Genomic DNA, 17,429 nt, shown 5'->3' on the forward strand with positions numbered 1-17,429 from the left:
CAGATAAGGAAATAAAATGGGCGGTCTGTACTTTTTTCTTTGATTGCATCTGGTTTTGGAAAGTATTTCTCTGTGCACTTAATGTTTTTTTTTTCTTTCCGTTCAGTACAAATACAGTGGAGAACACAAAGTAGTTCAAAAAGAATATTTGGATTTGACATTGAGTTTTTTTTAAAAATCTCGATATTTTGTCATATATGCAAAAAAATGATATTTACGTCTTGTGAAATACTCATTTCATTTAAAATATTGAATATGTGTTTTGTTAAAGCTGTTTGGGAAATGTGTTTCGGAATTGTGAAAAAGATGTACTAGTATTATTAGTATTTTTTTTAATAGTGCGTAAAACTTCAGATAGGGGAAGAAAGTCAAGGAAAATGTTCTTGTATCCAAGTTATTTAATATCAGTAAGAATATAAATAAAGGACTATAAAGACCCACACTTAATACCTTTACAACTTGAGGGAGTGCAGGTACAGGATGGACTGTTTGCCTTCCAGTTAATAGCAGTGTTGCACATACAGGATAATCTGTAAATAAGATATAAAGTATCTTAGAGTTTTTTTTTTTTTAACTATTAAAGATACAATAATATTTCATCCCTTGACATTTTTGATACTCTGTTTTATCATGGTTAATTTGAAGTCGTCACTTCTGTTGAATTTATTCTTGTAAACTTCTTCGATATTGTATTGAAAGGAAATAATTTTATGAATTGATTTTGATTGCATGCTGAATTTTATCATACTTTAATATTAATATAATTTCCTGGTATGTTAACTGGAACTTGGACAATCATATTTCCATCACTAACCATTTATTTATACAATGTTGTGAATTTCCGTATGCTTTGTTTTTTTAATGCATTAGAATTGTGATCCATATCACCTTTCATAAATTAATAATTAATGAACAGAAAACACTCATCTTTAGTGACAAACCGAGTAAAATTTGCAAACATCTTTCTCTATGTGAATGACAGAAGTCAAGTTTTCGTTAATAATTTGTCCTAAGACATGACGAAGATAGAAAAGTGAGTCAACAATAAAATGGCTGTAGAATGCACATATTAACCACTGCAACTGCCAAGAACAACAGATTTTCATTTCGATTCTGAATTGCAGCTCTGCTGTCAGAAAACAGCAACATATCAGAAACAAACAGGTGTCATCTTTGGAACTAGGATTTCGACGACTTATAAATTACCAAAAAGCATCCAAAAATAATAGTTCCATGACCGAAAGATTCTTAAATAATGCTGTAAAAGGAAAGAAATGATCAAAAAATTATATTTATTCTGTGAACACTAGCATGTTAGTATTATGTATTTAAAATAACAAATACACATAAGCCTTCTTTAAAATCAAATTTTTTTTATACAAACATATTAAGATAAGAATTATTTTCTAGGACTGACGAAAATCAGAATTTTTTTGCGTTAATTTGCACTCAATTATTTCTTGTTTTGTCAGTTCTACTGTGTGTTAATTCTCAACGTTGAGTTGCATTATACAAGAAACATCTTATATAAGTTTAAAAGAATGGACAATTTTTTTGGCAAATGGGAGTAGATGTTAAATATTTGTTTCATTCGTAAAAAAGAATTAATGATGTAATAAACAGGCTTTATGAACATACCGAATTGTCATCTAAAATATAAAATTATGTAGATTTATTTCCGAAATCAGTAAAATACGACCGAAATATATTTGAAAACAACATAAAATACTCTTGTGAACAAAGTTGAAAAAAAAAATAAAAAAAAGTGATGAAACCATTCTAACTTGAACATTGGCAAATTATTTAATTACTGAAGGAGTAATATTTTTACCTTGAAAAAGTGCAACATTGTGAAAATCCTAGTCATAGTCATGTCTTGCAAACAAGGTGAAAGAATATGTATGTGAATTTTTTGTTTATTTATAGTTTCATAAAGTATTAGACAGTCTTACTTTCTGAATATGGAAGTTTATGCAATAAAATTTGTCCTTGCTTTGACTTTATTACTAAGTGATAAATTGCAGTGTGCCACCTGGAGTTACAAATGACATTGGTATTGACTAAATAAAAAATATGTACTATAGCCTAAGAAATTATTGTATCTTTTGATAACTTTATTTTTCAGTGTTGGTGTAGGTTTAATTGCACAGAATTCTGTAGGTCTTATTTATGGATATGTTATCGTTAAAACCCGTTTCAACTAGTAAAAACTAGTTTAAACAAATAAAAGCATGAACAAAAAGCTTAGACCTATATGAAAGGCCTACCAAAAGCTTAAACAAACCAAACCTAACCACTGATTCTAGAATTTACGAAAACTCGCTTTCTGTCTACATTTGTTTAAACTAGTTTTTACTGGTTGAAACTGATTTTGACGAATTTCGGGTTTTAGTGGTAACATATAGGCTACGTTAATTTTTATGCTTTTTTCAGTAGCTGAAAATAATAATAATAATAATAATAATAATAATAATAATAATAATAATAATGATAATAATACCGGTAATAATAATAATAATAATAATAATAATAATAATAATAATAATAATAAATATTTGCTATAAATTTGGGCAGTAATGGAACTGTGGATAATGTTAGAAACTACGAGAACTGAATAATGAATATTTTCGAATACTGAACTTGATGAAGTGTGATCGAATCATATGTTTCCTTTGTTATTTCTCGTAATTTAAGACATACATACATATAGACATAAGTGTTCTGCCCAAGGGCAGGTTTTCCACTGCAAACCCGGTATTCTCTAATTTTTCCTATTTTCTGTCTTCCTCTTTGTTTCCTCATGTGATCCATATATATTAATGTCGTATATCATATGAAGACATTATTACAAAAACAACCCTTGTCAAAGTTGCTATTTTTCAGGAGAACAATAAAAATAAATAGAACAACACATGTCAACTGTTTCCGTAGAACTGGTGTTTATCCTTGGTGGCTATTGCACCTGACATGGGTCATTTTTGGAGTCTATAATCATTTGAAATAGAAGCAAATGTGTCCTTAACTCAATTTCATTAAATATGACTAGGACTGTTTTTGTAATAATGTCTTAATATGATATCTTCTTCCGCCCCGAACTCTTCTTCCATTCACCATTCCTTTCAGTGCATCCTTCAGTAGGCAGTTTCTTCTCAACTAGTGACCTAACCAATTCCTTTTCCTTTTCCTGATCAGTTTCAGCATGATTCTTTCTTCTCTCTTTCCAACACAACTTTATTTCTTATTCTGTCTGTCCACTTCACATACTCCATTCTTCTCCATATCCAGATTTCAAATGTTTCTAATCGTTTCTCTTCACTTCGTCGTAATGTCCATGTTTCTGCCCCATACAATTTCACACTCCACACAAAGATCTTCACTAGTCTCTTTCTTAGTTCTTTTTCCATAGGTCCACATATTATCATAATTTAATTACTAGTAGTTATTGCTTCTTTTCTTTTAATAAATGTTGGGAATGTTATATAACACATTTTATCAAGGGTATTCATTATCTGTTAAACAGATGAGATTGGATATGGTTACTATAAGTTTATACTTGTAAACTATTAAACAAAGAAATTGAATAAATAAATAAATAAAATAAATAAATAAATAAATAAATAAAAGTTAAATAAGTGACTTAATTAATAAAAGTCCAAAAATTTCTGTAAAGAATTCATAAATTTTTTGGGCTAGTTCGAATTGCTTAGTGCGAGAGTAAACCATTACTTAATATCGTCATAATACATCTATTATTTTGAAAATTATAGAGTAAAATTGATAACAAAATGTTTTTTTTTTTAAATATTGGGTGTCATTTTGGCGTTACATTATCTACCACTCTCCATGTAAATGATTAGAATTATTTTTTAAATTGACGTAAGGTAATGGAGCCAATGAATTTTGGCACTGTTATGTTAATCTCTTAACACTTTCCAAATAAAAAAAAAGTATAAATCAGCAGGATTTTGTCACATAATTATTCAACTCAGTTTGTTCCAACATATTACTTTAAAATACTCTGTAAATGTAATTAGATTTCTCATGACAGATTATATTAGTTCAAATTAAATTGTTAAAATTGAAATTGTATTTTTAAATTTAATTTATTCCTGTAATTTTTTTTTCTTGACCCAGTTTGTGTCAAATAATTATCTTTGTGTTTAGATATCTCCCTGAGCACGAGTTTTTTACTCCTTCAGGGAAGAACTAAGATTGTATTTTTGTCCATGTTATTTTATTAACAATAGATAATAAACAATTTAAATTAGAAAGATTCATTGTTACTCATCATATTATTTACTGTTATATCTATTGTAATACGTTTTATTTTAAAATGATGTCTTCACATATTCGTATTAGATATTGAGGCTCTGTGGTGTAGGTTCAGTAGTTATTTTGCAAAAAATACGTACTTGTTTGTTTAACAGAATGTCGGAGTGTGACAGACAGTATTGGTAGCCATAGTGATGCCTCTGGGCATACCACTGTGACATCACATCAGGTTCAGAGACCCAGAATGGATGTGGTTTGTGTTATCGACTTGCATCAGCCAGAACATCTGACTCACAGGAAGAGGGCATTAGAAGAAGTCCGACAGGCCTGTGTTCTGGTGAATGCCAACATGAATCATATCCAGGTATGTATGTTCATTGAAAAGTATTTATTGTGCTTAGAGGATATTTTATTGTGTTGTGTTACGTAGCTCATTAAATAATCATTAAAAAACTATTGGTAAAGAATACAATACTGAAATGTCCATTTTGATGTATTAGTAACATGTAAAAATCAATAGTACCAGCTGTAATACATTTCGTATCTCTTAATATCTCACATTGTCTTATTGATTATAGTGAACTTCAACAACAACAACATTAATAATAAATAATTATTTATTTATTTATTTATTGATATTTATGTGCTGGACAACAGCCATTGGCCAATAAAAGTCCAGCACAGTGATGCAATTAATACATTAAAATGAACAACTATGACAAATTAAATTCTTGAGTTAACAACAAAATAAAGAACATAGATTACAATACTTAATTTACAAGAATTAAAACTATAAATTATTACGGAAAGGAGTTGATTCGTACTACCAATTTGTGTATAAGGGTTATGCTAATAATATTAGCAAAGACATTGCCATATTCTAATACTTCTATACATTGAATGGATCGAAATCGCCTACATGTAAGTTAGCATGTTTAATACATCTGGAGACCAGCGAGGAAGATTTAGAATTTCTAATATAGAAGAGTTTGTGATGTCTGATGTCCTTCATAGGAATACGAAGGCTGACACTGTTTAAGAAAGATTGACAATTAATGTCACCTTTAAGGACCTTACATAAGAATAAGTAATCAAGATCATGACGTCTGGCATACAGGCTTCGACATTTAAAGTGCTCGCATTTTTTATCATAGTTATACCCAGAGTTATTAGGCAGGAATCTGTACGAACATAATGCAATAAATTTCCTTTGAATATTTTCCAGTTTTGCCGAATCAGAACTAGTAATAGAGTTCCAAACTACAGATGCATATTCGAGTGTCCATCTCACTAATGTATAGTATAGTATTAAAAGAGAGTCAGGTGTTGAAAAAGAATAAGTAATTGACCGAATTAATAATAATAATAATAATAATAATAATAATAATAATAATAATAATAATAATAATAATAGCTTAAAAATGTCTGTATTTTGTGAAATTTGGATGTGGCATTGATTCTAAGTGCAGATAACTGTCCAAGTGACTGTTACATACAGAGTGCCATAAATGTGTGTGTGTGTATGCGTGCGTGGATGTGTGTGTGTGTGTCTTTTTAAGGGATTACGTGTTCGAGGGTCAAAAAATTGTTTTCCATTTTTCATATAGTAATTTAATATGAACTTTTAGCTTTATATCTGTGAAAGAAATTTTAAGATATCCATGAAATTGATTAAATTATGCATTATAATATCCTGTCATGTAAACGCAATTCCAGCCAGCAATCTGTAAGTTTATCGTCCATTTTATCTAAAATGCACCCTCGAAGGTAAAAAAAAGAAATTGATTTTTCATTTTTCTTACTGTTATTTAATATCAACTTTTAGCTTTATATCCGTGAAAGAAATTTTAAGATATCTATAAAATGTTGTTGTTTTCTAATGCCAGGCATTTGACAATAAAGTCATTTGACCTCTTGCACTCCAATATTTTTCAAAGATATTATCATGGCCAGCCACTGAAGCACAGATTTTGAGGTGTTCCGAATCCATTTCTTGGTTTGAGTTGCACAATGGGCAGTTAGGGGACTGATATATTCCAATTCTATGCAGGTGTTTGGCCAAACAATCATGGCCTGTTGCCAATCTAAATGCAGCTACAGACGATTTTCGTGGTAAATCGGGAATCAACTGTGGATTATGATGCAGAGAGTTCCATTTTTTCCCTTGAGATTGTGTTATCAAATTTTGTTTGTTGAAGCCTAAGTATGTAGATTTAATAAATCTAGATATCTATAAAATTAATCAAGTTATGCATTAAAATGTCCAACCATGCAAATACAATACCAGCAACTATGAGCACCTTTGCCTGGAAATGGGCTCCTTAGTTATTATAATTTCGCAGCTAACTTAAATGCAGACAATAAATAGTTTTTTCTTTCTTTACTTAGTTTTATTATTCGTCTGCACTGGATTCCGATTCAAGATAGATGTAAACAATCGATCATGTCTTTCTTCTATAAATGTATCCAGGAGATGTTAGTTGTCGTACGCATATGTCAGAGATACATACTCACCAGTACGTGCCTCAATTCGCTGACTATTTCTGATCGTTCAGGATCCATGTTAAAAGTTAGGCCTAGCATGCACTATCAATTTTTTTTTATGACTTGCCCGCACTTGCCACTTCACAACAGATTTTTTAGAAGCAGCAAGTATTAGCATTGAGGTTTACCGTAATAGCATATAACATTTATGTGACAACAGCACATAAAGTCAGTATTTATACTTTCATTATATATACTCTAAATTCATGTTTAGGTTCTTCTTTTATTATTTAATATCATTACATTTTGTTAGGTATAATTTGTATTTTTAGGCAGACCACTTTGGTGGTAAGTTTTGTAAATTAAATTAAAAAAGATTTTGGATGCATCCAAATGCATCGAGATTGTTGAATGGACAGTTTTATAAGTTGTTCAATAGTTCGAGGGAATATGATAGTAAATTTTTCAAGTATTTTCGAATTGGTAAAGACACTTTCGATAATTCGCCACTATTAGTTGGACCTACAATAACTCTCAAGTTACCAGACTGTGATTGGCCGTTTCCCCTGAAAAAGATTATCTGTAACACTAAGGGTCAGTTGTACAAACATGAAATAAAGTCCTGTTAAATTATTCCATGATAATGCGAGAAATGTGCTATACAATCTCGAATAGTGCATTATCCGAGGATATTTTCCAAATAAGCTATTCCATGCTTTCAGTTGCTGTTAAATTGTTATCTAGAGAATAAAATATAAAATAACAGCAGCATTAGATACGAATCTTTCAGATAGTGATGTCCGTCATATCTAGTGATAAAAGTGCTTGTTGTTTCTTAGAATGAAAATAACGTATTTTATGAAGATGTGGATCTTCCATGTTTATTAGTTTTTGACAGATGTTGTAATGCTGAATATATGCTTCCCACCCTGCCTTCATCAAATCAAGACCTCTAAACTTTTTGTGTGTATATAACATGTCATGTGGCAGATCTACGATTTCTTTGACTGCGCTTCTTAAAATTTTGTGTATATCATCTAGGAATGTGGACTTGATTTTTGATAGAGGTGCACATTGTAAGAGATATACTAAACCAGGCCATATACGTGTATTCACTTATAATGAATAATTTTTTTATCAACCTTTAATAAGGGTCAGCTACATAAATTGGAAATGTTGTTTGTATGGGATTTGAGGGAGGTGGGATAAGATGATAGGGACTGGATTAATCTTGCACAGGATAGGGACCGATGGCGGGCTTATGTGAGGGCGGCAATGAACCTTCGGGTTCCTTAAAAGCCATTTGTATGTATATATATGTATATGTATATGTATTTGTATAATAGAAATAATCATCTCATCAAAAACAATTTCATCATTAAAATTCACCCCAAATTATTTTATAGACTCATTTTTATCTGTGATAGAAATATATGTAAAATTATTGGTAGATTTAATTTCTGAAGAGGTGACAATTCCATGTTTTAATTTTATTAATTTACTCTACTTGACACTAGTGACATCTATGAGTCATGCTTGTAGTCTGAAGGGGGATATTCTATTTTTATTAAAATATCTTTAGAATATGTTTTACTTGTTACAATTGAAGACCTGAATTGACAAACAACCCAAGTCCATTGAAGTAAGTTTTTCAGGAGAACAAAGAACTAGGCTTGCAATATAAGAGTATTGAAATAAATATTTGTATGATTAAAAAACACAAGCTTAGAGTCGGACTTGGGATATTCTTTTTTTTTTTTACAAGATACTAGCTTATGTAAAACAGGTACTGTATATCAGGTAAAAAGTCTAATTCGGTAAATTTTGGATTTGGGATGTTCGTCAATTCAGTTTTCACGTAAGTTTGCCCTGTAAAGTAGATCTTTTAACAAGTTTTTGCATTAACCATAATTTTGTTGTAACAATGTATCTTGGCCCCATTATTGTCGCATATAATTGAGAGCCGACTATTTAATCATCCACTTGGAATCAATTTAAAAATGAAAATATGTATACCCCATGTTTTCCATTGTTAATGATTATTTCAGTTCGAAATATGTAAAACTAGAGTGTAATTGTTAAAGGATGTTTCTCATTTCAGTTTGAAAAGCTCGACTTTGGTGAGACAAATGTGCTGGATACATTCTACAATGCAGATGTCGCAGTGGTTGATCTGTCTATTCAACTTCAACAAAGTGCCTTGTTCTATCATCTTGGTGTGCGTGAGAGTTTTGGAATGAAAGAGAACATTTTACTTTATAATGATTATGATACAGAAGCAACACTGAGACTGAAGGTAAGGTGTATGTAATAAATTTATTAACTATCTTCCTTTCACTTCTTTTCCCTCTTTCTCTTTTTCATCTCTGTTGGTGTTTTTGTGTTTTCTTTCTCTTTTTGTTTGGAGGATTTTTTTTTTATATATGTACAGTACATTTTGTGGCAAACATCTACTTTGTGCATATATGAACTACATTTCAGTATGAAAAAAAAAAAAAGTTTGGAAGAAATATAATGTTAAAAGAATTTGATATACAATAATACGAAATTGGAAAAGATGTTGATACAAAATTTACGGAAGTCTAGGAAAACTGTAAACAATTTCTAAATTATCCATACTGCATGTAACCAGACAATATATTTTTATTGCAGTTATCCTGTGGCAGCTATACATTTGTGTCTTACCGGTTAGTGGATTGTGGTACTTGCGTCACTACAAATCCAACATCAGTCAGGGTTCCTGGAGAGGAGAGTGCTGTGGATCCTAAGCAGCATCTCACCATCAAACTGAAGAAGTTATTACAAGATGTAGAAGTACAATCAAAGTATGTAATGTTTTAATTTATGAACTAATGATTTCTGTTTTAATTTTAATGAAAAGACTAACAACTGTTGATTATATAGATTATCTGGTGACTTTCCAAGTCCTCTTGCTAGGAGTGAATTTGAATTCAAAATTCCATATGAGACCTGGTTCTATTTGTAATCAGTTTTCAACTGCTATGTAACAACAAAACATTGACAGGGATTTATTGATTACATCATTAATGTTTATTTGTTTATGCATTTGTATCCATATTTTTATTTAATTGGCAGTTTATTTACATAGGAGTTTTGTATATATTTTTTTGTGTGACACCAATGTTACAAATTAATTGAATTGTTTCATTATTTCTTTAATTAGACTATTACAAAATAAAGTTGGCAGATTATCGTCATGAAATCATTTTTGCTGAAACATTGGCCTTACTGTTAATGGTTATTGTAAAAGTATTTGCGAAATATTCAGTTATTGTGTTTCTATTTAATAGTTCTATTTCGTTATTCGAAGTACTGGTATAAAAGAGATAATGTTGCAGTTAAGAAATTCGAGGTGCTTAATTTGACAAAATATATATGTAGGGGAGAAGTGGGTACAGTAAGACAAGGAGAACAGTGAGACATTTTTTATTAGATGGTAAATTTTGATGTTGAGATGTTGGTAACAGTGGAGTTGTATGTTACATGAGTAAAATAACAGTATTTTCATACTCGATTTGATTCTAGTTATAAAGGTGAGTGATGAAAAAATAATTCGTAATTTTTCACTCTAGAAGTAAAATTTTGGCTTATGTTTAATAAAGGTTATATTGGATATACAAATGAGATATAAATATGAATGTTTTGTTACCTAATACTACGGTATTTGAGATTATGTTTGGCAAAGTTTTGTCTTTTTTGTTTTAATTTTGAAGTGATGGCGTCATTTTAAATGAACTATGCGTAAAGGGAACAATGAGACATGACACTGAAGGGTACGCTGAGACGTCTCACTGTCCCCATGTACCAATGATTTGCAAAAACAAACTGTAATTATATTACATTTGCCAGTAACTAACATTAAAAATGAACATACTAGTAACCAATTTAGGAACTGTAGCTTAAAATAATGGATACATTACATTTTAATGGTTTCATAAATAAAAAATTATTCACAAAATTTAAGAAAATGTTAAAAAATAATAAAGAATTACATTAAATTCTTATAATTATAAGCTTTGTTGTCACCAAAAATTCATTTCATTTTTTCACAAAAGTTTGAAATGTCACGGAAAATTCACTTTTCCAAATGTTCCAGATGTTTCAGTGGTTTCGAAGTCAAACATCAAAATGATTCTAAGTAAGCTTACAGAACATGTCAAGATAAAGAGACAGCAAGTTTTTGTTTTCTTTTGAAATAAATGTAAATCATTTCAATGTCCATTAATAGACAGTGTGGTGTCTCACTGTACCCTCCTGAATGGGAGCAGTGAGACATTTGCATTTTTTTGACAAACACGTATTGTATATTATGTCCTTTATCTATTAACATTTTTGTTTATGTATTATTATACTCCATGTTTTAATGTCTATTTCTATTGCACTTGATTTTAAAAATACTTGAATTATCACTTGCCACAATAAATTATTTTCTGTCTTTATTTATAGTCTACCGAGTTAGCTCTGTAGTAATGCGTCTGCCCGGGTTCGATTCCCGGCAGAATCAGAGGGTAAAATTTCTACTTCGTGACTAGGAGAGGTGGTGGTGCACAACTTCTAATCACTAAATTGTGCACCAATATACCTGGGTTAAATCTCAGTTCTCTCCGCAGTGCATATGAAGAGAAGGCATGTGTCACTGTTCATAGTTGTTCGTCCATTGGATGGAGATGTTAAGCCTGGTGGTCCCCTTGATGCTATTCGATAGGAATAGGCTACATGCCGGCACCAGGTTTCCCCTTCTTTCTTCATCTTCATCATCATCCTCACCCATTTCCTACGCTACAATTACACGAACACTTACACATAATACCCACCCTAGTACACGACATAACTCTTCACAGATGCACATCATGTGCAGTGTAGCCTGCCAAAGTGGTGTACAAATTGAAAATGGGTCACAGTCCTGTCATCTATCCACAATATGCGGAACCCGAATCATGTAAGTGAAGTGGATAGGCATTAGATACACACATTTTTATTTATGTATGCATTTGTTTCCTATTTAATCAGTTAATTTACTAAGGAAATAAATTTGAAAATTTTTTGATCATGATATAGGAGGAATTTAATGAACGTTTTCTACAGTTTACTCAGAGCCTTATGTCATGAAGTTCTATCAATTACGGCTTTTTTATTCATAACAGAGTCATAGAAATCCATATTTTGAGCTTTTTCAACTTGTACTTTCAAACACGTGATGGGATTCTGTTGACAACACAGGATATCACAGCGACAGTGTATAAATACCTTTGTTATAGCTGGAATTCGAACCAGCAACCATGACGTCCACATAATATTGAAATTGTGTATCTAATCATTACATAATATGTCTACCATTGCTGACACACCACAATTATAAAATGAATGTTGCTTTGTAGAAACTGATATTTCCACGTTATTTGTCTAAAAAATAAAAGAAAACTACTAGTAATATGGTTTTGTGGCATCCTACCTGACTAGTCTTTGGACTTTCCACTGAATTCTCACTTTTTAACACTGGAATTTCCAATTCCCAACAGTAGTGAAAACTAAAATCTGAATGGCGAGAAAACTCCATTGCTTTACGAATACAACCAATGTTTTCATTCAGAATAAACTTATTATTATTTGGTAATGCTCCTGATTTGGGTTTCCTCCATTAGTTATTCTGCATTCAAGTAATATTTTGTTAATTGTGACTCTTTATGAGCACTGATTTTGAAGGTGGTTTGTCACTGAAGCAGGTAGTATTTATTCATTATTTGAGTGAGGCATAGAGCACACCAAGATGATGGATAGATTGGCCTACATAAATGAGCTACCAAACAAGCAGTGTGTTTATAAAATCTAAAAGTTCCATTGATCTTATTTTGGGCAAGCCTGGAGTTATATTCCTATTTTCTTAAACTTTTTACACTGTTATTAATTTTTTTTTATGTAGTGTTTTCTTAATATTTTTATCTCTTGTTTTTTTTTTCTGTTATTAAGTTTCACTTCTCGTAATGTTGTTTGAGAGTTGATAGTTAAATTTAAAAAGAAAAACTTATTATAGTTTCGAAATATAACTTTCTTTTGAATAACCCTAAATATGTATTTTCGCACATATTAGAACACAAATATTTATGACATTACGAGGAGAATGCTGACTTTACGAATTCCTTTGAAAAGTATTCAACAAAACATTATTAAAGTTCGTGTAGTAATACACCACACCAAAATAAATGAGTTTTATTTAGTATTCTCTTAATCTGAAAATTTCTTTAAAGTATAAGTGAAAAGCAAAATGTGACCAAAAAATAATAGTAATGTGAACACTTTAGTTTTTATTGTTTGTACATTGTAAAAAAGAAATCATTTTGCATATGCTAAAAGAAACCATGCAAGAGGTTTCACAGATTGGCAAAGAATAGTTTTCATGCAAGTAGAAGATATCTTCAGTGTTTTCATACCCATTAACATTGTTACAAAAAATAAATAAGTAAATACAATTAGTCGGTATTCTTGTATCTGTGCTCTAAAATGGACATTTATCTTGTGGCATATATGTCATCAGAAAGTTGAAAATGTACTGATTTAGTGTGAAGTAATTTGAATACGAGACCACAGTTGCTGTATAAAATATTGTCACTATCACTTAATATAGACTTCATCACTTTTGCACGTCATTATAGAAGAAATAACAGACAACATCCAATTATGATGTTAACTAAATTTACGTGTGTGTAGGTAAGTAAATTACACTCAATCCATCACTTTTACTACACTCATATATAATATATACGACTTCCACTTAATCACAAAGACCCACAATAAGAAAATAACACACAAGCTTGGAGACAAAGCACACATTCATAATGCCACCACTTTTGTTCTGCTAGAATGACAGATGACTGGACTGTTGCCATTGCAGTGCATGACCTCATGAGAGTGATGTCACCCAACTCAAATACCTGGCTTCATCACTTCTAGAGGTGAAGTCATAGCAGTACTGCTATTTAGATCCTCTCCCGTAATTGGAATAGGTTGCAAGGAGTTCAGTACGTTTTGTAGCACCATTCTTCCGTGTATTTAAATTATATTTCCTCCCTACTATTGTGTTACAAAATATATAAAATGACGGAAAGAATGGTGAGAAAGAATCATTATTAAAGTTTTAATAATAGTCTCCTGCAATATGTTTTGATTATCTTTACAGTGGTGTTTGTATACAGTTATATGTTTTTACAGTAGTTAACCATTCTTCGAACTTACTATTTAGGATCCTATCCAATTATTTGAAACTGATTAGTTTCTGATGAATTTCAGTTCTGGTGACTACATACTAAAGACCCTAAACTTGTGGATACAATGATTTGAATACTGATGTTAGAGTTTTTTTTTTTTTCAAATTTAGAATTTCCGGTACTTAAATCTGTTTAGAATCTGAACTGTAGATTAATTTCAAGAGCTATGTTTCTTACTGCATGACCTCATATATATGAAATTGAATGAATGTCAGTGCAACAAAATTCATCAACTACTCACGAATACTATATAGGCTTATGCCAGTTGTAATATCAACATAATTTTCTAAAAGTTTTATGTTTGTAATCATTTTCAGTACTGTTACACCAAAATGTGTCAGATATCTTCATAATCAGTATTTAAGATGACAGTAACTATATGTTGACATGTTAGAATTTAGCACACTGCCTAATTTTAAGAGCTGTGTACTTTAAGGGGTTAGGTACAGCTTATAACAGTAAAATTTTTGGAAATATTCGACATTTTTTTCCTCCATTACTGTTTAATGAAAATTGGTATGTGTAAAACACTGTCCGTCTGCTATATGAAAAAAATATTTTTATGATTAAAAAAAATGATTTACATTTTTTTTTTCAAAATACAGTTAACTGTGCAGTGGTGAAGCGTTTCCCACATAACTCAAAAACTATCCAACATTCTGTGATGAAATTTTTTGTGTATATTTATGCATGTCATACCTACAATATGATGCAAGATCACTTCTCTACCTTTGATAGATTGCTTGATAAAAAATAAATTCATTTTAAAAAATGGTCAAATATCAGTATTTTCTTCTAACACAACTTACTTACTGGCTTTTAAGGAACCCGTAGGTTCATTGCCGCCCTCACATAAGCCCGCCATTGGTCCCTATCCTGAGCAAGATTAATCCAGTCTACCATCATATCCTATCTCCCTCAAATCCATTTTAATATTATCTTCCCATCTACGTCTCGGCTTGCTGTGGTCGTGCCGGAGAATCAGTCCCATTCCGAGGCTTACTGTTAGGTTTCGTAACAAGCTGTTTTTTACGGTGATGGGTTGTTAGCCCTTCGCCCAACCCCCAAGCTGGAGGACCACCCCTTATCGGCTGTCCACGACTGCTTATTCTATATTCGCAGCTACCCTCCATATCTGGAGACCGTCTCCTCTATCCGCAACCTGAGGACGCGCCATGCTGTGGTGATAGGGACCCACAATACATGGTTTCTTCTAACACAAAATAAAAAAAATGTTATTTGTTAGGGAATGTAGTTGAAAGAGCATGATACTGTAAACATGAGTTTCAGCAATAAAATAAAAGAGAGAGAACATGAAAATGTTAACAAGTTTATGAGTTATGAGAGAAAAGCTTCATCACTGCACAGTGAATGCCACCATTTTGAATTTAAAAAAATATATATAAATATTTTTTTTTAATCGTAAAAATATTTTGTTCATATAGCAGAACGACAGTGTTTTACACATACCAAGTTTCATTAATGTACATGTTACAATAATGGAGGAAAAAAATGCTGAATATTTCCAAAAATTTTACTGCTGTAAGCTGTACCTAACCCCATAATGAAGTTCGTGAGTGAGATAATTTCTAGTCATACACCTAAATTCATCATCTCCAGTATTTATAAACACAATAAGAACATCTAGACTTAATTAGATTTTTATGAAAATATGTCAGTTGTAAGCAAAGAACTTAGTTTAGAGCACAATAATTCTAATGCTAATGCACTTAAATACATAAAATTGAATAGTTAATAGTTAAATTAATACTCTACACAACTGCTCAAATTGAAGTGAATAAAATTCAGTTTAAAAAATTGCGTTGTAGAAAAAAATGAGAGGGAAAGAGAGATTTTGTATGTATTATAATTATATTGTTTAAAGTTCTGGTCTTGCTGCTTTCACTTTCACATTTACATAGCTTAAGGAGAAAGTAACGTGATACTGCTTTAACCTTAAATGATAACCTATGAGATATAATCATTTTTACTAAAAAATAATGAATCTTTATTTGAAGAAATAGTATAAAATGGGAATTGACTTAAAATTCCTTCTTACATATCTTTCTTACATCAGATAAAACAATAACAATATAGACTGTATGGTTTCAGAGAAATTACTACCTTCAGAGCTACGCTTTCAGTTGAAAACTTCTTCAGATAAAAATTTTAGGGCTTCCCGAATTATTTTGTAGAAGTAATATAACTGAAATAGAATAGAACACGTTAGTTTCCTATACAAACTTAACTTTTTTCCGATTGGTTGCTTGCTGTTGCTGCTGCATCTCTCTCTGGTCTATTTGTTTTTCAGGCATATGGACAAAGGTCAGTTGTTTTGCTGGATTTGATTCTGATGATACGGAATCTTTGTCAATCTCTTCTCCTTCTGAATCAAATCATGTTCTTCTAAAGCATCCACAGTACATGATTACTGCGAATGAATAACAAATTAAATAATCATTAAGAAAAAAAATAACTAAATCACGCAAAAACTTACATATAAAATAATTTAAAAGCAAATAAATAAGCAAGAATAAAACTCATATCACCAAGAAATTTGGACATTTTATTTTATAAAACATGCAAACTTAGCTAACTACAGTGAACAAAAAACATAAACTGTTCACACGCCACTATCACAGTCAGCTGTTGCATAAGAAAAACATTTGATCTAAAAGTTTAAGTTTTTCCTGTAGAGAGTTACAAAAGCAACTACAGATAGTGTCCAGAAATGTTCGTGGAGTGGTACGGAGTGTTCACAGTCAAGTAGAAGTCCTGTACGAATTGTGAGACATTAAATATGTCAGCCTGAGCTAGTTTCATGAGTGGTTACTCACAACATGCAGTAGTACGATTACGTTTGTGATATTGATTCGTATTTACAACTTTTTTAGGGCGCACATGAAGGAGAAGTTTCTGTCAGACCTGCGGAAAGCAAGGGAGACATACTCAGGGGACGAGCTGGCCAAGGCACTACACAACATGAGGAAGAGATTGGATGATCCTAATGTCCTGTCTGGTGAAGTAGTGCTTAACGTCCTCATCTCATTCAGAGAAATTCAAGATTATGATGCTATGGTGCAGCTAGTCGATGATCTGAAAACTATTCCCAATAAAAAAAATTATATAAATACTCCAGCCATCAGGCATCTGTACGCATTTGCTCTGAACAGGTATGCTATTATTAATTCTCAGTTTGATTAGAAGCTAGTTTTAGTAGAAAGCCCATTTCATTTCAATACTTGTTTGTTTCTCCAGGTTCTGAAGAGGAATGCCATTATTGCCTGTTTATGTATAAAGCTGGGAAAAGTACTCCCAAATAGGGGCAGCAATCACGTCATTGAGATATCAATTTATTTTCCTTATTAGAATCTCATTATGTAGAGCAGA

General features: G+C 31.2%; 1 protein-coding gene and 1 long non-coding RNA gene across 10 annotated transcripts in view; one reads left to right on the forward strand and one right to left on the reverse strand.

Annotated features, from left to right (window-relative positions):
- Positions 1–17,429, forward strand: part of Ask1 (apoptotic signal-regulating kinase 1) — a 155,014-nt gene that overhangs the window by 58,029 nt on the left and 79,556 nt on the right. For all 9 annotated transcript variants that reach the window (XR_011335326.1, XM_069842139.1, XM_069842136.1 and 6 more), the window contains 4 exons: positions 4,428–4,636; positions 8,858–9,052; positions 9,409–9,581; positions 16,934–17,212. Coding sequence is in view for 8 of the 9 variants with exons in the window: in XM_069842139.1 (XP_069698240.1) it covers positions 4,428–4,636; positions 8,858–9,052; positions 9,409–9,581; positions 16,934–17,212 (856 nt within the window). In the remaining variant the exon portion in view is untranslated. The remainder of the gene's footprint in view (positions 1–4,427; positions 4,637–8,857; positions 9,053–9,408; positions 9,582–16,933; positions 17,213–17,429) is intronic.
- On the reverse strand, positions 289–13,654 carry LOC138710938 (uncharacterized). The gene is made up of 4 exons (XR_011335327.1): positions 13,206–13,654; positions 11,360–11,556; positions 9,442–9,543; positions 289–530 (listed from the first exon to the last, which is right to left on the reverse strand). It is a non-coding gene; the product is annotated as an uncharacterized lncRNA (long non-coding RNA).

Source organism: Periplaneta americana, chromosome 12 (genome assembly GCF_040183065.1).
Source record: "Periplaneta americana isolate PAMFEO1 chromosome 12, P.americana_PAMFEO1_priV1, whole genome shotgun sequence".
NCBI classification, from domain to species: domain Eukaryota; kingdom Metazoa; phylum Arthropoda; class Insecta; order Blattodea; family Blattidae; genus Periplaneta; species Periplaneta americana.